Genomic DNA, 21,637 nt, shown 5'->3' on the forward strand with positions numbered 1-21,637 from the left:
TTTATCAGTTTATTTTTGGTGCTTCTTTCTTTCGTACTTTGATAAGTCAGTTTTGTTGCCTTTTTGTTTTGGAGGTGTTTCACCAGCCGCATTAAAGTTTGCTTATTGTTTACCTGCCTTCCCACTGTACTGCATTTGGATCCTTTTTTTTTAACTGAAACTATAACATTATCATCTTCAAGCTTCTTGAAATTCCCATGGAACGTCTGCGTCACATCGTCTTCCTAGACTTTCACTGTGCTAGTGGCCTAGCACCAAGCAGACAAGCAGCCAAGAAAAAAATAATGAGGACATTTACCAATTGTCTCATATCAATAAGCAGTCCCCTAAATCAACTCAAAATTGTGACAGCAGACAAACGTATTGTTGTCCAAACAACTACTATAATATCGTATTGTGATGAAACTTGTGATTCATACCCCTAATGGAAAGTTTAAACGAAAACTGTTGGTCTGTTGATTATCAGGAGTAACAAAAGCACAACTGCTCGAAAGACAAACTGAAGGACAAATAAATCTAAATTTGATACTATTCAAGTGAGAACATTTTTGTAGTTTGAGCAAACTTACCCTTTACCATGTCTGCCTGCAAATCACTTTGTGACTTTTGGTCTTTGTGGTCAGAGTTTTAGAAATGGACCCCATTTATTAACCTCTGTCATAGCATTTGGGGAAAATGGCAATAATGACATACTTCAATGTACAAATTCACTCAGCTTGACACTGAGGGGGTCTCGTTACAATCAAAGCGCAGTCTGACACAGAAGTTCAATTAATGGTGGACTAAGTGGAGAAACCAAAGAGAGCATGTCAGTGTCCTGCGGGGGAAGTATTGGAGCCCCTGCACTGGGATTAAAAGCTGTGATTGAGTTAGTCACCGCAGCAGAGGGAGGCAGAGAAATGGGGGGGAAGACAGTCATACGGGCGTGTGCAGCCAACCAAAACTGTGAATTTTCTGCCCTCTGACAGAAGCTCTGTTGATGATTTATTACACACACAAGTCCCTGTTACCCTCCTTTCTTGTCTGTAAATACACTGTAGGATGTTTCTGATTGGGCTCATCTATTTGCCGAGAAATCCTCAGCATGTCAAGTATTTCCTCAGCTCTTCACTGTACACACTCACTAATATAAATACTTGTTTTTATAAATTATGCTCTTGGTTTGCAGTGGAGAAAATAACAATCTGATCAAAATATTTTACTTCCTGATTCCTTCAGACACGACATCACACCTGGTGACTCACGCTGTACATTTAGTGCTGGTTGACAAGGCATTGAATAACATGAATCACTTGGAATTAAAGCCACTGTTCGCACACTGGGATGTCTTTACCCTGATTTTTGTTCTCTGCAACAACAAGTGACTGCAGATGTGATGAAACACGATGTAATTGGACCGTGCTGATCATGCAGTGCAGTTTAGATTAGGCTCTGTGTTTTAAATATGAAAAATAACAATGTAACAAACAGTAAAACATGCACAAGACTGTTAGCTCAGCAAATACCTGTGGTTTGACTGATTTGATCACAGTGCCGTAATCCGACGAAGTGCTGTGTTGGCCAATCTAAAAAACACGAAAACACACACTGGATTAAGACTATGAATGTATAAATAAAACTGGCATACATTGTTGAAGGAGGGGCTCTGTTCATTCCAATGAAAGTTAACGTGCCCTATAGCCAATGACACAGAAGTGCAATATTTACTAATTAGTACCTAAGTATAGCTAACCTTGATGGGAGTGTTTTTAGTTTTGCAGGATTTTGTTCCACAGTATTGGACAAATTATTAATTTTAGAGTTATTACTGCAGGGACCGTGAATATCTGCCAGATTTCAGGCCAGTCCATTGAGATGTTCGGATGTGTCTCAAGTGAAAACTTCAAGAGGTTATCAAATCAGCAGGATTCATCATTTGGACACCGTGACTATCTGAATATCTATGGGTATAAACAAAAATTTTTAAAAAGGATTTTCTACGGTATATAACAACATTAATGCCAGAGTGTTATTTTAATAATTCAGCAAGACCTCTCTGTCTTATTTTAAATTCTGTATGTTTGCTTTGTCTTTGACTTGACTTTTTCTATACATCCCTCTCAACAAATGCGCACACACACACACACACACACACACACACACACACACACACACACACACACACACACACACACACACACACACACACAAGGGTTCCAGGGTCAAAGCAATCTCAATCTTTTCTTTACGTTGCTGCAATATGGTATATCAATAGGAATAGTAATAGAATGGAGGGTGATAGGGTGCAGTCTATGTAAGTTCACATATGAAGATAATGAAAGTGCGCACGCGTGTGTGTGTGTGTGCGTGTGCATTACCGATGTTGTGGGGACATAAATCTGGGGACTCAACTTTCTTTTGGGGACAAAATGCAAATCCCCATAACGTAGGCTTAAATCAGTTGTTCTCAAACTTCTCTCAGTAATGCACCTCCTTTAAAATATGTTTTCAGCCAAATACCCTCTGACCAGCGTCAAATGTTTTTGGCTGAAACACACTGAACAAACGTTAACATGACTACATTTGCTGTGGTAGGTGACAGTTTACAGCAGTTACAATTGCATTGCAAAAAGGAATATTGAATGAAAAATGTGGTTTATCAAACTTGCATTTTTTTTAAATTGAACTGATTATACAGAACTGTCTCTGAAAAAAATCAGTTTATTTACAACTAATTTGAAACAGCAAATATATTTTGACGGAAAAGTAATGCTAAGCAAATTACATTTTCTGCTGACATAATGAGGAAAATTGACTAATTTGCTGTGCTTGTCTTCATAAATTAGTGTGTGCAAGATATAATATGCACAAGAATGGCAGGTGCAGTGTGGTGATTTGATTTGACTTGGTCAGGGGGCAGTAGGCACATCAGCACAGACAACAATGGTTGAAGATCTTGAAAACAAGCTAAAAGACCAAGTCTACAACTACCTGCATCTGTATAATGTGTCATTGCCACTGCACAGTGACAAATATGCTTGATTTAGGGCAGCATTTCCAAACCTCTCCTAGAGTACAATTAGTCCTGCATGTTTTAGATCTCTCTTTGCTGCAACACAGCTGAAGTAAATGATCCGCTCATTAACAAGCAGCTTCAGGAGTTCATAACAAGTCGATCATTTAAATCAGCTGTGTTGGAGCCGGGGGAAGGTCCAAAACATGCAGGACATGTGTGACTCGAGGCGGAGTTTGGAAAATGTTGATTTAAGGGACCTTTATGATGGTGCCCTTGTTGCTCCTTTCCCATGACTTCCTTGAGTGTCTGCATGTTTATTAGTTTTATCTCAACATTGGGAAGTTCTTTAATAGTAATAATAATAGTAACTATTTATATGCATAAAATGCAACTGAACTTGAAAGAACATAAATTATCTGTGATTGAAGGAGAAAAAAGAGATGATAAAAGAAATACAGAAAATAAAATAAATGAAGCAATTGTTTGTCTCTGCAAATGTGTGATTAAAATGCAAGCATATGTCCACCCTTACACTGGGGTAAGTCTCCAGGAAATGAATGTAAGCCAGTGCTGTGTGTGTGTGTGTGTGTGTGTGTGTGTGTAAAATGTTGAAAGAAGTTGAATTGGAGGAGAGAGTGAGATGAAGAAGATGGAAGATAGTGGAGGCTGCAAAGATGATCTATAATGAAGAGAGAGGGAGAGAGAGTGAGTGAGAGTGAGAGAGAGCGAGAGCGAGAGAGAGAGAGAGAGAAGAGAGAGAGAGAGAGAGGTTGGGTGAACTCCAGCGCTCAAATAGGCTACTGGAAGTCGAGACAGTTGTGACGCACTGGAGCACCAAAGCAGTCAAGATAAAGTGCTTGCAAAACTACGTCCAGGATGCAGAGAAATATGATGATCACACATCTTCTCACATTTCTTTAGATCTTATTCATCTTGTAAATAAAAGGAGGATTAAGAGCTTGAGGAGCACACAAACTGTAGGTGAGTTTTATTATTATTTTTTTTTTTGCTCATGACATGAAGTTATTATAATAACTCTGTTGCATGTTAAATGGATAAACAAATCTAGTGTGAGAATCCAAACAATGGCTCCTCTGGAGACTATTCTGCTGAACATCAATTTCAAATAAGACAAGATTGTGACAACGCTGTGAATCTTGCACTTTTTTTTTGTACGTAAGGACATGAGTCAAACATCTTAATTACTGCTGCCATGGTAATAATGCAGTTTTGCAATAATGCATAGTTTTTCCACTAGCTGTTTTAGACAAGTGATAAATTACAGCTGCTTGGTAACAACAGTTAGCAGTGTGAGGACTGGTTTGTTAAAATTAGGATATCACTTCGGCTTAAGGAGATTTTTTGGTAGCTACAAAAATGCTGGTAACTGTATTATAATACATTCTCTGATCTCAATATTGTCACAATTAATAGACTCACTAGTGAGAATCACCCTTTCATATTTCAACAAACCAGATGACTATGTTTTGAGGGACAAAAGTAACATAGGGAAATCAAATGTAAAAGATCACATTACTGGGTCTCACTGACTCTCATTTTAGTAACTTTTATGTATCTGTATGTTCATATCTTAGAAGGGTATTTCGGTAATTTGGTGTTGCACTTTTATAACGTTGAGGGACTCAGAACACACAGATTTTAAAAAGAATGGCCAAGCAGCAGGGCGAGATATTCTGACTTTCAGTCACTAGCATTGATCAAGCTCCATAACAGCTGGATCCTACAGTTCCCATGGTGTAAATGGCTAGCTTCTTTCATTAGACCCTCTTAGCCTGGTCAATGCCCACATCTTTTAAACTCTACACCAGTTTGTAACTCATGTTTTCGGTCATAAATTTTAAGTCTGGAGCAAAAAAGTACCCTGATGACATCACTTTGACATCATCAGGTTGTTTTGTCTTTTTTTACTTTTAACAGCTCCATTCTTTGGAGACTCACAAAGGTCATGGTGAGGTTCTCTTTTTTGTGTTACCTTGCAATATTTTGTGTTTCTTAGCAAAATGTTGTTGCATTACATTACAATAAATTGTGAAACGCTTTTGTATTATCTTGCAGTCGTATTGCGTTCTCAAATCATTTTATTCCACTGCATCCATTTTTCGTAATATTTGTTCTAATTTGTAATTTGTTGTATGATTTTGTGTTTTTGTTGATTGTTGTTTTGTATTTTATGTGTAGGCTGTTTTTGTGTATTTATGTGAAACTGTTGATGTCCTGGGAAAAAAGACAAATTTCAGATTTTTGTCCTGGCCTTAAGTTGCACATATATGTTGTGGACATGGTTGCCCACTTAACAAAACAACTTAATTGTTAATGTCTTTTTTAATGAAAACAGGAGCTGTTGATGCAAACTTTCCACTTGAAATACGAAAACTTTAGAAATTAACTATATGTCTATAAAAGGTTGGAGGTGACAAGAGGGTTACGACTCCTTTTGGCACTAATCATAGCACAACATTTATGTTGTAACTTTGGCAATATAGAGGTGGACCTCAGTGTAATTACAGTTTTTTGCAGTGCTGATACATTTGTTTGTTTTTAATGCATATGTTGCATACATGATATTTCTGTGATTTTTGTTGCCCAAAGAACACTCTCTGTTTGCACCGCAGTGAGTCATCTCGCTACTGCTGCATTTGTACCCTACAGTAGACCCAAGCACGCAGTTCTCATAAAAGGAGCTTTGGTATTAGCCACTGTTAATTAGTAGTAGGCCTACTATATCAGCGTACTTAATGCCAAGTTCAAAGTAAATTACAATGAGCTGACCTATACTGCGAAGTTCCACTGGGAGCTGCTGAGAGGAATGGACATGTGGCTCAGAGGGAATGGAAGAGAAAAGACATTGCGAGAGAATGCAAAAAAAATTTTTTTTAAATCTCACCATGACCTATGATAAACATTATACAACTGTTTTCACAGGCTGAGTTGTACTCCTTGTGAAGCGTTAGCTTAACGTCACGTCTAAAGTTGGTGGAATGCCCCTTTAAAATACACCTTTTCCCCTCTCTATTCTTTCCATTAGGTTTAAATTTCAAGTGAGCTTCCTGTCAATCAGCAACATGCCGGAGATGAACTGCTCCCTCGCTGCTCTTTCCAGATTTGCCGGCACAGTTTTCAGTGACGTTGGGTGCCCTGAGGTTCTTGTGTTGTGTGGAATGAATATCTCCTGGGTGTTAGCTAATGTTACTGAACAAGATCGAGAGGACATGTGTTTGAGTGAGGACGAGTACCTGGCTAGGCACCTGGGGCCCCTGAGGTCCCCTGTGTTCCTTCCCGTCTGTGTCACCTATCTCATCATCTTCATGGTGGGCATTGTGGGCAATTCACTGACCTGCACTGTCATTTTGCGCCACAGGGTGATGCAGACGCCCACCAACTACTACCTGCTGAGCCTGGCGGTGTCTGACCTGCTGGTGCTGCTGCTGGGCATGCCATTAGAGCTCTATGAGCTGTGGCAGAACTACCCCTTCCTCTTTGGGGAAGGGGGCTGCTACTTCAAAACCTTCCTGTTTGAGACCGTCTGCTTCGCCTCCATTCTCAATGTCACAGCACTCAGCGTGGAGCGCTACGTGGCGGTGGTGCACCCTCTCAAAGTCAAACACATGACCACACGTGCTCACGTCAAGAGGGTCATTGTCATGCTGTGGCTGCTGTCCATGCTGTGTGCTGTGCCAAACACCAGTCTGCATGGGATTGTGGTGCTGGATCCGTGGTTTGGACGACAGTTTCCCCGGTCTACTATTTGCCGTATGTAAAGATTTTTTAATTTATGTTTTAGTTTTGCTTTTCTTTTTTTTTTTTAACATCTACAGCAATGTAAGCAGCTTTGTGATGCATAATGCTGTTATGCAGGTATGTTTTACTGTGTTTACCACTTTAGTGTAGCATGCTATCATGCTACCATTGCTATTTGCACAAAGCACAAAGTACAGAAGCTGATAGGAGTTTCATTAGTTTTGCAAGTATTTGTTCATGAATCAGCCCCATCAGGGATCACCGCTACTTTCTGCAAATTTGACCAATCATTGTATTTTCCCTTGAGTTTCAACAGTCATAGATGTCCCTCACATATTGTCACCAAACATACTTCCTTGTGGTTGTGAAAATGTCAACATGTGACACAAATGACTCACATTTATCAACAAAAATTACTACTAAAGAATCAACATGAGTTAGATTAAATAGTGTGCTGTAAAGTTAGTGTGATGTAAATCACAAGCTCTGGACAGTGCGTTTTTTTTTCTCACTGGAACAAGTTTCAATCTCATTATTCAAAAAACATTAACTATTTTTCCACGTTTTACTTGCTCTTTCAATTTAATTACAAAAAAGCCTCAAAAAGATTGCAACATACAGCACGAAAAGCTGGTGGGACACCAGGCATTTTAGGCTTCAGCAATCACAAAAAAACTGTGAAATCCTGGAGGGACTTATAAACCAAAGTAGGAAATAAAAAATTTAGATGGCACTTGATGAAAAAAGTAAAGGGATCCCTAAAGTAATTACAATCCATCCTGGGGAGGACATGCATTCCTGCACAAAATGTCCTATCACTGTTGTCCAGACATTTGACTAAAAACATTAAAGGTCAACCATTGACAGTGGGAAAAGTCAGGAGATCACTAAAGTCATTAAGATACGTTGTTTGGGAACCATGTGTATCTATAGCACATTTTATGGCAATAAATTTCAGCGGTGAAATTAAAACTTGACCCTGCTGGCCGTTGGGATTCATCCTCTGGGCACCATGAATATCTATACCAAATGTCATCCATCCATTAGAAAAAAAAAGTCACCTAGTTAACCCTTTGAAACTTGGACTGATATTTAGTGTTTTTTACTTTAGCTTTTATTAATTTGGCCAATTTTCAGGTCATTTTCTTGTGCCTTTTACTAATTTCTTGCTTTTTTTGGGTAATTTCTTCTCAAGTTCATCATTCCCTATGTTTATGAAAGAAATCAAGTCATTTTCCTCAAGTTTCAAAAGGTTAATAGCATTAGCGGAAAAGCCAGGAATCAGATGAACGTCTCCATGAAACAGCTGTTGACACAGGCAGATATTGTCTTCGAGGGGGCATGCAGCTAGTGTTAGCTTAAAGGGGCTAGGAGGTTTTGCAGAGGTATGGCTATGATATCAGTGATGCACCTGGGATCACAATCTGACTGACAAATATATTTGTTACATCTCAACCCTTAGATGTGATTAAGCCCACTTGGATGTACAACCTGATTATCCTGATTTCTACGGTGGCCTTCTTCCTTCTTCCCATGCTGATAATAAGCATTCTCTACCTGCTCATTGGACTGCGTCTGCGCAGGGAGAGGATGATAACTGTGGTGGACACCAGGTGCAGCTTTGGACCAGAGAGTCTCTCCAGGTCCCAAGAGAAAAAACTGAGCAAACGCAACCTGCAAGTCACCAAAATGCTGTGTGGGTATCACGTGTCTCCAAGTTGCTAAGGAGCAGAAAACTGAATTTAGATTGACAGTGTGTGTATGAGTGTTTACACCCTTTGTTCCCATTATAATTATAACTTACACATGCATTTGTCTCAGCTTTGTCTTACCGTCTGTCACATATTGGTGAGTGGATTGACGTCATGACTGTCAATGTGTCTAGGAACATCATGAGTCAACCCACACACCAGAATGAATGAAGGATGATTGTACAATTTTGCAAACCACGGATATATTACACTTTATATCTTTCATATGTAGCAGATATGTAGAAACATTTTTTTCAGTTTTCCATGTTATTTTGTGACAGCACTGCGGTTAACATGTGCTTATGTTTAGGCACAAAAAAAGCTGGAAATGTTCAGAACTCTTGTTAAAGAGCGCCTCCTTTTGATGCTGCAAAAACAACTGGACATGTCCCAAGTTGTTGTTAAAAATAGCCAATTTGTCACCATTAAAATGTTTGGAAGTTTCCAGAACTGTCTTTAAAAAAACACCCACTTTTGTCACTACAAACACGTTTGGACATGTCCTAAACTCAATGAAAAATACCATATCCTAAATTATTGCTATAAAATACCAGCTTTTGTCTCAACAAAAACAGCTGGATGTGTCCTTAACTATTGTTAAAGAGCAGCTGCTTTGTCACTACAAAAACGGTCAATGTCAATCTATCTGTCCAGCTGACTATCATTTACCTAAACTGTCCCTCTGGTCTGCCCAGGTGTACTGGTGGTTGTGTTCGGCCTTTGCTGGGCTCCCTTCCACGTGGACCGCTTGGTGTGGAGCTACATCAACCCCTCGTCGGAGCAGCACCTCCAGGTCTTTGGGACCATCCACATTGTCTCCGGAGTCTTCTTTTACCTGAGCTCTGCCATCAACCCCATCCTCTACAACCTCATGTCCACAAGGTTCAGAGAAATGTTCAGTAAGTTTACTTGTTATTCTAACAGCTGGTCATCACGCTCCAGTGTACAGATGACACAACGCAGCACTGTGAGTGAGAAATTGTCCAGCAATGAGAAATGAACTTAGTCTGAGTCAAAGGAAGTCAGAGAGCATTATGGATGGTGACAAATTGTTGTGAAATTGGGTTAGGCTACATATCTTCTGGATTATACAGTTACCAAATCTCATTGCTACTAACTGCCACCATCACCAACACACCAAATGAGGGAATGTCTTTCGGAAGAATGTTCATCGCTGCAGTCGAGCACAGAGACTTGACGAACTTGTACCAGGGAGTATTGAAGCTTTTCTAGAGGCTTGTGTTGTTCTAACACCCTGTAAGCCACTTTTTGCAGGTTTTTCCTTTAATTTGTACATAAGTAGCCCGTGGGAAAGGTTCCCCAAATGGAAGGATAACCCTCTAAGTATTGGAGGAGGTCACATGAGGATGCAGTGACAGTACCTCGAATTGATAGAACCATATGACCAAAGGCTACATTGCAAGCCTAAAAGGTGAATTGAGTTTAGGGGGATTAGTATATTTTCTCTAGTGTATAGTTGCCTGAAAAGAAGAACTGCAGATTTTTTTGTTACGTTTATATCTACATAGGGAGCAGAACTTCGTTTATGGAGGTTGCCATGTTTCTACAGTATCCAAGAATGGACCAACTAAACTAAGCTCTAGATCGGGCCATTTGCACTCCACATTTTTTGTGTCAGCGACCACAGTTAGAAGCCCCTCTGTGACGAGATGTTAAAATGTAGATTTTTTTTTTAAGTGAGACAACTTTATTCAGTGTTTGTATTAGTTCATATCAAATGGTCCATTTGTTTTGGAGAGGAGAGACGTCTGCAGATAATTTGGCTCACGGTAAAAATTCCCTGAATGTCTCAATCTCAAGTTATCAGAGATAAAAGTTGAGCACACAATAGCAGGTGGTAGGCTAGCGGCCTGTCGCTGTCATGCCAAACAGCATTGGAAAGACACTGATTTGTAATGTGAAACTGCTTTATTCAGTGTTTTTATCGGTTTATATACTGCGGTCTCTTTGTTTTGGAGAAAAAGAGACCTCTGCAAATAATTTGGCTCCCAGTAAAAACCTTCTGAACAATGAACACTGAAGGAATATAACCAAAAGTATCCGTTGTTTGCAAACTGCAATCCTTACTGCGAGATGCAATTACATTCCCCCAGATCTTACTTCTGCTCCTTTAAGAAACACACTAAAAAGGAAAAATAACACTCTCCTACTGTATCTTCCCCTGCCCCTGTCATCCCGACTGAGGTAATATATACAGCAACTCAAATCCTATTTAGAAATGACTGAATGAAGCAGAGAAAGTCATGAGATGGAGTGACATTGACCTCTCTGACACCAGTCTTGGAATAAACAATGACATTATCATATGAATGAATCAAGAGCATCTTTATGCATAGGAATTGTAACCCATCAACTGTAAAAAAAAAAATTGTTTTTGTGTGCAGTAGTTAGCATCGTCGCCTCACAGCAAAAAGGTTCTGGGTTTGAATCCTTTTTGTGTGGACTCTGAATGTGAATGTGTATAGCTAATGGGTGAAAGGCAAATGTATCTATTGTGTATACTGTACAGTATCAAGCATAACATTGTCAGGCTGTTATTGCTGCCTATTAACACACTTTCAAAGCAGAGAATGAATGCACAATGGCTCCTGTTTAAAAGCAACAATATTATCTCTGGAAATGAGTCAGTGGTAAAACGAAAGTCAATTAAGTGGAGCAGGGGAATAAACATAAATGGTTTGTCTATGGTATTTATAACTAGCAGAGAGCTGATTAGTCATGTGCCTTACAGGTATTTGAATAACACTAAAAAATACTTGAGACACAGTGATTTTTTATGCTATTTGACACATTTTCACACATATTTCCTTGATAACTGTATTGTGTATTACTGACAATGTGCAGTATTAGTAATTATAAATTTTGTTAAAAGCTTAAAAGGGAAAGTTCACCCTGAAATCACAAATACATATTTTCCCTCTTACCTGTAGTGCTATTTAAAAACATAGCGTTTTTTGGTATTGTAGTGTTGGAGATATAAGCCATAAAGATGTCTGCCTTCTCTTTAGTATAATGGAACTGTTTGTCATCACGCAGAATAAAGCATGCATCCACTGCTACCTAACCGAGGACCACTGAGTTAGCTTGCGCTGATATTGTAGGTTGGTGTAGTTCGGTAGAATTGTAGGCTAAACTTTCCTTTTAGCTCTGTTTTTGGTCCTCACCAGCTGAAGGAAATATTTTTCTTTTTAGCTGCTTAATTCTCTGCCATGTTATACTGAACTACCTGAGCTGAGCTGTGACGTTGCTGTTCCATTATTAATCTACAGTGATAAATAGCACTACAGGTGAGAGGAAGAATATGTAGCTTTGATGTGGTTATGAACAGTGCTTTTTTTAAATAAGAAAATTACCTGCGTCTGTTGCTCTCCTGGTATTAAAATGTGTTATTGTTATTTCATGTGTTAAATGAATTGCTTTTATATTTTGCAAATTGTAATGAAAACAGTAACTGTATATAGGGCATGTGAATATTTATTAACTCTTATCAATGCACAGAAACTATTTAACGAGAGCATGCATTTTTTTTTCTTAGCATGTATCCTTGAATAAGTAGGCTACATATGATTAAAACGAATTGGTTTTGAACACCACTGCTGCTGGTAAAATGTACTGTTCTTATTACTGCTTTAGCTTAAAAAAATGTATGTATAATGAGTCTTTGTACTTTTTGTATTCAGACCCCCATAGAGCAACCAGTTCCAGGACCTCTGTGTAAACTTTATGGTTAAATTGCTGCCACACAACACAAGTAATTTATGAGAAAAAACGTCTGCCAAGAGTCACAAGGACCTTTCCACTCAGCTGTATTACCTCAACTTTGAGTGACTCGCAGTGCTGGGGAAAAACTAATTTGTACAAATGGAGATAATAGTTATGAGGGGAAAGATGATGTCACTGGGTCAATAATATGGAAAATATGAAATGATCGACTCACAGCAGGAGGAAAGAAGACAGCCATGAGCTGACTGATGGATACTGACAAATGATATTGTCATTACACAGTGTTGTACGTGTGCCACACCAACAACAATGAACAGCCATCTACCCACAACTTACGTCGCCATGACAGAAACCACAGTTTACCCACGGGCTCTGCAAATAGACTCGTTTAAAAGGCACCATCACAGTGTCACAGAAGTAATGGTGTTCATTCAAGAGCGCGGTTATTATAACCACCCGTGGTGCTTTGATATGACAATATGAAGCACACAGTATCATTTAACTTTAAAGAATTATGTGAACAGAGTGTGGGCGCTCTGAAATTAAAGCTCAGATCAAAACAAATAAGAAATACAATGTGCTTCATTTTGACTTTCACTCACAGAAATGGTATGTAGGAAACCATAAAAACACAGAATTGGAAACAAAGTGGTGCTCAGTGGGAGTTGTGATTGATTTCATATCAGTGGTGGAAGCCGATCCTGTTCTTAGGAAAAGGCACTATCATCACACTGAGAAAATACTGCAGTACAAGTAAAAATCCTACATTCAAAATCTAATAGTTTTATATTGGTACCATTGGGCAAAATATCTAATAACAACATTTGAGCATATTGTACTACAAGATGTCTGAGAGAACATGAGACTTCTGCACCTCCTCTTGTCTTTGTTTTCGGATTTCAAAAAATCTAGTCTGCGGCGGGAGACTTGGGACAATCACAGGTCATTTCAGAGAGAGAGCTACTCTGAGCTACTCTCTCTTCAGTAATTCAATGGTGGAGTCCTGCAGAAAAAAATTGCTCTTCCAGCATTGGCAATGACTATCCACACTGCAAAGCAACCATAAAAGGAAGACAAGCTTTTAAAAACAGTCTAAAAGAAATTCTGACAATGAAAAATAAACAAACCAAGCCTCACTCTCAGCCACTATAAACCACGTTGCCGCGAGGAAAGTGGACAAAAGGTTTGGAGAAACAAGCCCAGTCAGGGGCTGCAGCAACCCAAATCCAGCTAGCACAAATGCCAGCTCTGGAAAACCTGTCGCCCTGCCACAGTTTGGCATGTCAGGGTTGGCCCATTATCAAGCATCTGATAATATGTGCTTGGCTTTTTTTTCTGAGAACTTAAAATCTAGATGTTCAGGAGGTTTTATCTGCTTAGGTCTCTTCCCCTCCAAAACAAATTGACCAAGTGATTAAAACAGTAAAAACACTGAATTAAGCAGTTTCACATTTGAAAAAAAACAACCAACAAAAAACAGTGTTATTTCAACGCTCTCATTGCAGAGGGGCTGCTAATTACGGTGGGCAGTGCAAAAAAAACATGAAACATGAATGACCCTATCTAGAGCCAATGTTAGAATCATGGCAGTGCAACATGGTGGACTCACTCCGCATGTTTATATAAAGGACTCTTTCTAAGATAACAAAAACACAATGATTTTTATTTTCAGGTGATTATACAGTAAGGAAAACCTACTTATTATATTATATTCAGTATTTGCCATTATCTTCCCTGCCCCTAAATCCTACGCACTGGACCTTTAATTATTATGTTGTGGGTTGTGGATGAAAACTGTCCTCCAGTGGGCAAATAAATACAATTATTGTATGAAAGCTCAATCAAGTGAAAAATACAGAAGTATGAGATCAATTTCAAAATTTCATTTGCATGAGTACTGTCAACCTATTATTTGATTACTGAACTTATTTTTATTTTGTCTTTTTTATTTTAAACAAAATAAACTAAAGTATTTTATCACATCTTCATGGTATCATGTGTGTTATGGGCATGATTTGCCTGTACCAAAAAAAAATAAATAAAAAAGGCAGAGCGCCTGCAGCAGATGAGCGGACGATAGGAGATGAAAACCTAAGAGTGCCAGCATTCTTACAATGTTTTTTATGACACCAAGATGATATAAGATGAGTGCAAGGACAGGAGGTGTAAAAACACAAAAGTCTATCAGAGACAAGGAGGAGGAGATATAATTCACTGCAGAGAGGATGATGTGAGATGTCTCATCATGAGATGGGTTAAAGTGTATTGTCAGGATGAGGACATTAATGGTCTCGAGCTCTAAGGTCATTCTAACAAGAACAGGGGTTGAGAACAAAGGCAGAGAAGTGTGAACGATATGTCTTTCACCTGTGTTAGGCAGAGACAAGAGCTCTATCAGTAGCCCTGTAGCCTACACCAGTACCAGGGTTTATGGATCAGTGCCAGCACAGGCAGCCAGTGGAGGCAGTGGGGTGAAGTATACAAGCTTAAAGTTGTTTGCATGCATGTCATATTTTAAAAATCTAAATTCAAAGCTGCACTCATAAATATCTTTTAGCTATGATCAGATCCTGGCTCTAAAGGTGACTTTGGTCCAGACAAAAATATCTCCACAACTGTTTGATGGATTGCCATGAAATCTTAGATTGTAGATGATGTCACCTTATGACCTCACTAATCCCATGTTTCCAGCTTGTTCTGCTTCCCCCAAGAAACCACAAAAAAACCTACAACCACCACCTGGCTACATGCCTGAACCAGTCAAGTCACTGTTTACATCCATGTCGGTCCAGGCTCACATATAGCCATGAAATTCTTCCGATATGGATGCTGTTGTAAAAAGGTGACTTTTAAACAATGAGACATTGTCCCATTCGCGCCTTTATCTACTTTTTAGTCCCCTGTTTCTGGTCCTCTCTGCCTTCATTTTGATCTCAACTTCATAACTGTAACATTTCATGAGCCAGGAGCGTAAAGTGTTGGGTTGGGGGGCAATGGCCCCTTCCCTGCTTCCCACCCCCCTACTTCTGGCCCCCTTGTTCAGACCACACCCATCTTATTTTAAGCTCATATACACACCAGTAAAGTTTTGTGACTGCATCTTACAGTCATAATTTTAAAAATCAATTAAACATCTACAAACAAAGTAGAATAGTTGAATTGTTGAAATTCAACTAATTGTCAGATTTGGGCTTTTACCTCTGCAAAACATGTGTTTCGTCCACTGATAGTGGCTTTATTATCTTTCACAGGCAGCGGTTGGCCCATTCAAAGACATTTCTCTGTCACAGGTGAGGTTGGATAAGGACCCAAATGCAGAAAAAAAAGCAGACAGGAGTACAAACAAAAAGAATGCTTTAACGCCAAATAATAATGTCCAAACAAACAGGCAGATAACAAAAACACAAAGTACAAATAAAACATGAATCAAAAAATAAATTGAAACCAACCAAGATAACAAGGAAGAACGCAGGCCAAGACAAGCAGCAAAGAACATGGAGGATAAACAACTGACAAGGACCAAAGGGAAACACACAAGTATATACACACAGGACAAGGATATACAGCTGGGGTAGGTGCAAATAAGACAAGCGTTCCATTATTCATACTACCATACTATTTAGAATGCCAGAAAAAGATTCAGTGTGTCCCAATACAAAGTATGTAAAATGCAGTATGCCAAAAACACCAGAATGTCCTACTACATCCAGCTGCATTTTGCAGCATGCCAGCCAGCATGCTTTTCTGGCTATTCTAACCCACAATCCTCTGCGCAGCTACAGATTCGTTACATCTTGACAGCTGACAGAAGTCACAATGATGAATGACCGCATTTAAATAACTGATGACCAGTCACGTGGTAATAATAGCAATATATATTGTTTAAGTGAACAAAAAAATCATACAGATAACGACCAACAAAAATAAATGAAAATAATAATGACAGAGAAATGTATATGTAGGCTAATAAAATGAATATGTAATGTTAGAGTCCACCATGTATGCAGTTATAACTTAAAAGCTAAATGTCTTTAAGTAACAATAGCAGAGCTCTCTGAGTTAACCTGTGTCTCTGCTGAGTTTGGCGAATGGCCATTTGTTTTATCTCCATGGTAACAGTTATATGAGAAAGAGGGTCAAAGCTCAGGTTGCAGTATTATGAAGAAGTAGTATGTCCTGATTGTGTGCATACTGCATGCAACAGCACATACTTTTCAAGGGCAGACATACCTACTATAAGTAAAAAGAAAGTATGCGATAAGGAACGTACCCTAAAACACAACAGGTGTGTTATAAAACAGGAGGGAAACAGACAAAGGCTGGGAGAACTAGGGACACAAGAAAGTCATAAGGGAAAGTGAGAACAGGTGAAACTAATCAGGGAAACTCAAGGGCGGGAAAACACACAAAGACAGGAATTAAAACCAGACATGACACATGAAGAGTGATAATACAAAATAAAACAGGAAACAGAACATGAGAAAGAAACAAAGGCAACACAAACAGAAAACCCTAAAACAAAGTCCACAGTATAACACAAAAGCTAAAATCAAAACATTCTCGTGAATTTGACTAACCTTATTGAAAAGTATGACATTTCTAAATCACAGTTCTGTAGGCTGCCCCTGTACTGTGTAGGCCTAAATGATTAACAGCAGTGGCTCTCAACCTTTCTTTGTATGGAGGAACCCTAAATTGTTGCACATTAGGTCGCAGACTGCCATAAGATTTCCCCTCATCTGAAAAGGTTTGGGTTGTAAGATATGATGAAGACCAGAATTCTATAATTTTCAACTAAAATTGAGGAGATAACCATGAAGGAAGTGAAATCTATGATCAGAATAGTCACCAGGCAGGTTTCCACCATCAAACTGCACAACTTGGAACTGCGAATATGAAATACACCTAAGGAAACACATGAATTTTGAAAAAACTTTTTTTTTTTTGCAAAAAATGTTTATGTTCGCATGTGGTGGTATTTCAGACAATTAAAAAAAAAATGTTTTTCGCAAAACTGCAAAGAAAACACTGTTTAAAAATGCCATGGCTATGTGCTCGTCGGTAGGAGCTGGTTCCCTCAGGCATGATGCTGCAGGTTCTATACAAGAGGTGTTACTGCATCGCATAACTCTTGAAAAGTTGAGCGGATCATCTGTAAGTTTTGAATCCACAGTTCCTCTGTGAAATCGTAGACTATCACCTCCAAGAAATCCCTAATAAGTGGCCGCCCCCAAGTACATGGGGCTTGCCTTTCCATTATCACTTGCATAACACGCCTACGTCACCTTCGATTGGAAATAATGACAGCTAATGTGGCGTCTGCAATAGAAATAAACCTGCTATGTTTTGAACATCCATTGCCATGCTTCTTGGAATGTTATCGTGAGAGGAGAAGTGCATAACATTGCGAGAAAAGTTGCATAACATCACTCAATGGAAACGCATTCATCTCACCACAATTGTGTTTTATTAGCACTTCGAAAAGATTGCTTAAGGTTTGTGCAACTTTCCAGCATCTTTTGTCCAAACTCACTAAACAAAATACAGTAAACTTTTTAAATCTGTAATTAATTTTGAAAATCTGGTGTCTATCTTCCAGCCTTGAAATTAAATATTTATGTCGGTTAAGCTTTATTTATTCAAGTTATGTCATTAAGATCAAGATCTCTTTTGCAAACAAAATCTTACAACCAAAAAAAGAAATCTAAACTAAAGTATAGCTTTTGAAGTCTGTTGGATTAACAAGTGTAATTGTGCTGCTCGGTACATTACAGCAGTAAAGTATCATTGTACCAGAAACTAGTCTTCCCCATGTAAGAGTTGTTATGAGGATCTTATAAAGACATTGTTTTATGTGGTTTCATAGACACGGGTATAATTATGCCTTCTTCGACCTATTCATGTAACTCAATGTTGAGTATTTCTTTTCATAAAAATATTGTTATAAAGTAAATTATAGTTAAGTGTGGTGCTTTGTAGCATTTGTGGTTTGCTTGTGGGTTTGTTTTTTGTGCATGCTTGGTGGTGTATCTTGTCATCTTGTGTTGCAGGGGCTGGGCGTGGCTTCTGGGTGCTGGAGCTCTGAGCACACTTCACCGGTGCCAGATTGTTTCCCATCACACCAGTGGTAGATCGGCCGTCTCTTCTGAGAAATGCTTCTAGTATTTTGTGTAACTTTGGATTTGATTTTTGTGCTAATTGTGCCTTTTTTGTGTGTTCTCCGGTGCCTTCTATCGCCGAGCTCCAGCGCCTCACAGCCCAGTCCGTCGTCTTCGAACTCTGCCACTGGCCTCCCAAACCACCTTGGACTATCCCTGCATTCTGCTCCACCAGCCTCACGCCAAGATCATTAAAACCCTGTTGATTGTTCATTCACTTCCTGTGTACCCATCTCCCCCCCCCCCCCCCTTTGGTACCAAGTTGCATAACAGTCAAGCACTGATGCCTCATTGCTATATGTGTGTGTTTAGAGGTCTGGCATCTCACAGTCCAAAGACAAACATAACATAATAACTTTATGTTAATTAAAGAACTCAATAATACATACATATAATACATTGGGTGTACCATACATTGGCCCAGTGCATCGTGAATACCATGACCTCTGTGTCCTCTGGTCCTGAACAAAATACATGATGGAGAATGAATGGATGCACCATTATTATAAGGAAGAAAAAGTGTGAATACTAATGCATGACCACAGATTCTGGGGCAAATGTGTCCATGTTAGAAATGAATTTTCTTATGAAGAACCATGGCCACTGAATGAGAATGTGAGGAAGACCATTTTCTCTTTCTCCTACCTGTAAATTGCTTGTACAGACCAGTATTGGAGTGTCAAGGTTGAGCCATAGAATTATTCAGCCGGGTACCTGACACAATACGCTCACACTCTCGCAGAAAAATGTACTTAGAAGGCTACAGCGAGTGTCTGTGTAAGCAAAAAGTAATTTGGAGACTGTAAATGTTGCCAGATAAAAAGGAAAAAGGATATCAACAGCACATTGATTAAACTCTGGAACCGCTTCACTGTTTTCATTTTCTCCCTGTTATATCAGCCTCAGTGGGTGAGATTAGCTCTCCACTAAATTTATACGCACGCTATTTCACGAAAGACAGGTAAACCCCCGAACACAGGAGTTCTGCTGTGATTGCATTTTCCCTATGCGTATAAATCGGATACTCTTATGCTCAAATGACTCAAACACCTGCAAAGTCAAGAGGGAGAAGCTCCTCTAGAGAACAAGAGAAAGACACGGCTCACATAATCCAATATCTCATCGTTTAGTGTTTTTATCCACACTACCATAGCTCTAGGGACGCTTTGGCAGAGACTGATATATTTCAACAGCTATTAGATGGATCCCCAGGACGTTTTGTAGAGACATTCATGGTCCCCAGAGGTGAAATCCTTTGTTGATCCTCTGACTCTTCCTCTAGTGTTGACATTTGGTTCTTTCAGGCCCCCAGGGAGTGTGTCAGGCTTGAAGGGGCCAAACAGTGGAATTACATCTGTTGCATAATGCTGTGTGACCATACTTTTTCCCATTGACTTACATAGCGAAAGAGACATCTTTGAAATCAGTGGATACCTTTTTTTGAGCATCACAATTCCTATACAATGAGTCACCATCAGAACTTGATCCATTTGGCCCGATAACATTTGAAAAGTCTACAAAGGCTGCAGAATTCAGTAATTTTATCCCCTTTTAAGTTAGTGGAGCACTAACCTGGAGAAAAGCTTAGGTCTTGATGTGCCACAGAGCAACTACAACAGGGGCCCTGTCTAATGCTATATCCAGTTGTCTTTATACATCTATGGGTTTTTAATAATTGTTGTATGTGTTGTCATGACATGTATCTTTGTAATCACTTTACTTTTCCTTAAGTGGCATTGTCAGGTCAAAAGTCTGTTTTTTTACTTTAATTTCTGTCAAATCAGCTTACCTGCATAACTGCTGTCACCCACCAGCTTTGTGCTAATTAACGGAAATCAGCATGCTAACATGCTAAACCAAATCAGTGAACAGAGTAGCCTAAACATGAAACCTGCTAAAATCAGTATGTTAGCATTGTTTTGAGCATGTTAGCGTGCTGACATTAGCATTAGGCTCAAAGTACAGCCTCACAAAGCAGCTAGCATGAATGTTACAGGACAGTCACACATGCGAAAAATTTACTTAAGATTAATTTGCTCATGGTGGCTTTGCATTGTGTTGAACCAATAGCAAACGGGTATAGGCTAAATAGGAGGAAAATTTGTTGTTTTTTTTTTTCTGTGTATGTTACCAAAAACATCATATTTTGCAGTACTTATTAGCAAACTAGCTAACATTAGCTAGCAAGCCATCCTTCCCAGTGCATCACATCTGTTGCACCAACATTTAGTGCAAGTATCACCAGGACAGGAGATGGTCACGCCTGCATTTGCTCATGTGTAATTCTGCCCTTAGGATGCTTTCCATTACCCAATGCTAACATGTCCTTTCCACTGACAACAGCAGACTTTTTTTTTTTTTGGCTACATAAAGGTGGGGCTAATCCATACACTGGTGGGACTAAAATCAATATCAAGAAAATATGAATGCGTTAAAAGTAATACCGCCTTCTCTCCAGAAATACTATTGCACTGACTCCTTTTTCACATAAAAACCAAGCGCATTCTGCAGGCAAGTACATGCTCACACACACACAGAGAGAGAGAGAGATTTATAAAGAAACTTGAATATTTTTGAACTCACTGGCTCTGGCAGGTGGAAGACGCGGGCTCCTCCCTGTCTTGTTCCTCCTCAGGTGTGTATGGAAAATTATCAAGCATATCCGGCACATTTTCTGTCCGTGGGCGTTTGAAAGTGAAAAGGTCCGTTTTGATATTTCATTTCCCCAACTTAAATTCGGTTAGCTACTAGCTAGTTTTAACGGCCGTAAGCGGTTAATGTTAGCTGGCGAAACAAAGCGCGGCCGCACGCGAGTAATGTCAGTGACGCAGCTTGTAAGTTTTCCCGCTGATCTCATAACCATATGTTCATTACCAACCACGAAATTCAATGAACGAAGGGCGATACTACTCCTGAACACGGATCTGTTTAATGTGTGAAACTGTCGGTCTCACCAGTGCCCTCTTAAAGGGCCCTGGTTCTCACCACACTACACGACATTAAGCTCTTGTGGTGCGGAGGTCATGTTGCACGATTGACGTTAGAGTGAATCGTCCGGAAGGAGGGGGCGGGAACTCTGCTGACGTCATCAGATGCTCGCAGCGGAGTCATCCAATCACAGCAGCGTGTAGTTTCTGGCAGATTTTGGAGTTTTGTCTGACTTCAGTAGCACAAATCAAGTGTTTAAATATTCAGCCTGAATATCCAGACCTCTTTACAAATCAGCTCAA

The 21,637-nt window shown here is 39.3% G+C and overlaps 1 protein-coding gene across 3 annotated transcripts; it reads left to right on the forward strand.

Annotated features, from left to right (window-relative positions):
- Positions 1 to 6,078: 6,078 nt before the first annotated feature.
- On the forward strand, positions 6,079 to 18,628 carry LOC121951815 (neuromedin-U receptor 1-like). 3 transcript variants are annotated; one of them, XM_042498297.1, is made up of 6 exons: positions 6,079 to 6,766; positions 8,217 to 8,450; positions 9,201 to 9,404; positions 15,501 to 15,539; positions 18,300 to 18,376; positions 18,497 to 18,628. In XM_042498297.1, the coding sequence occupies exons 1-5, from the start codon at positions 6,079 to 6,081 to the stop codon at positions 18,332 to 18,334; spliced, it is 1,200 nt and encodes a 399-aa protein (XP_042354231.1). In that variant the 3' UTR covers positions 18,335 to 18,376; positions 18,497 to 18,628. The 3 variants fall into 3 exon arrangements, with proteins under 3 accessions (XP_042354231.1, XP_042354232.1, XP_042354230.1); XM_042498298.1 differs by lacking the exon at positions 15,501 to 15,539; XM_042498296.1 differs by lacking the exons at positions 15,501 to 15,539; positions 18,300 to 18,376; positions 18,497 to 18,628 and having other exon boundaries at positions 9,201 to 9,708.
- Positions 18,629 to 21,637: the final 3,009 nt, after the last annotated feature.

This window comes from Plectropomus leopardus, chromosome 12 (genome assembly GCF_008729295.1).
Source record: "Plectropomus leopardus isolate mb chromosome 12, YSFRI_Pleo_2.0, whole genome shotgun sequence".
Taxonomy (NCBI): domain Eukaryota; kingdom Metazoa; phylum Chordata; class Actinopteri; order Perciformes; family Serranidae; genus Plectropomus; species Plectropomus leopardus.

What these genes read in the sequence shown, in the direction of transcription:
- LOC121951815 (XM_042498296.1), top strand. Translation starts at nt 6,079, where the DNA reads ATGCCGGAGATGAACTGCTCCCTCGCTGCTCTTTCCAGATTTGCCGGC. An exon ending in TCCCCGGTCTACTATTTGCC is followed by an intron (nt 6,767 to 8,216) that starts GTATGTAAAGAT and finishes CTCAACCCTTAG; the next exon opens with ATGTGATTAAGCCCACTTGG. An exon ending in GCAAGTCACCAAAATGCTGT is followed by an intron (nt 8,451 to 9,200) that starts GTGGGTATCACG and finishes TGGTCTGCCCAG; the next exon opens with GTGTACTGGTGGTTGTGTTC.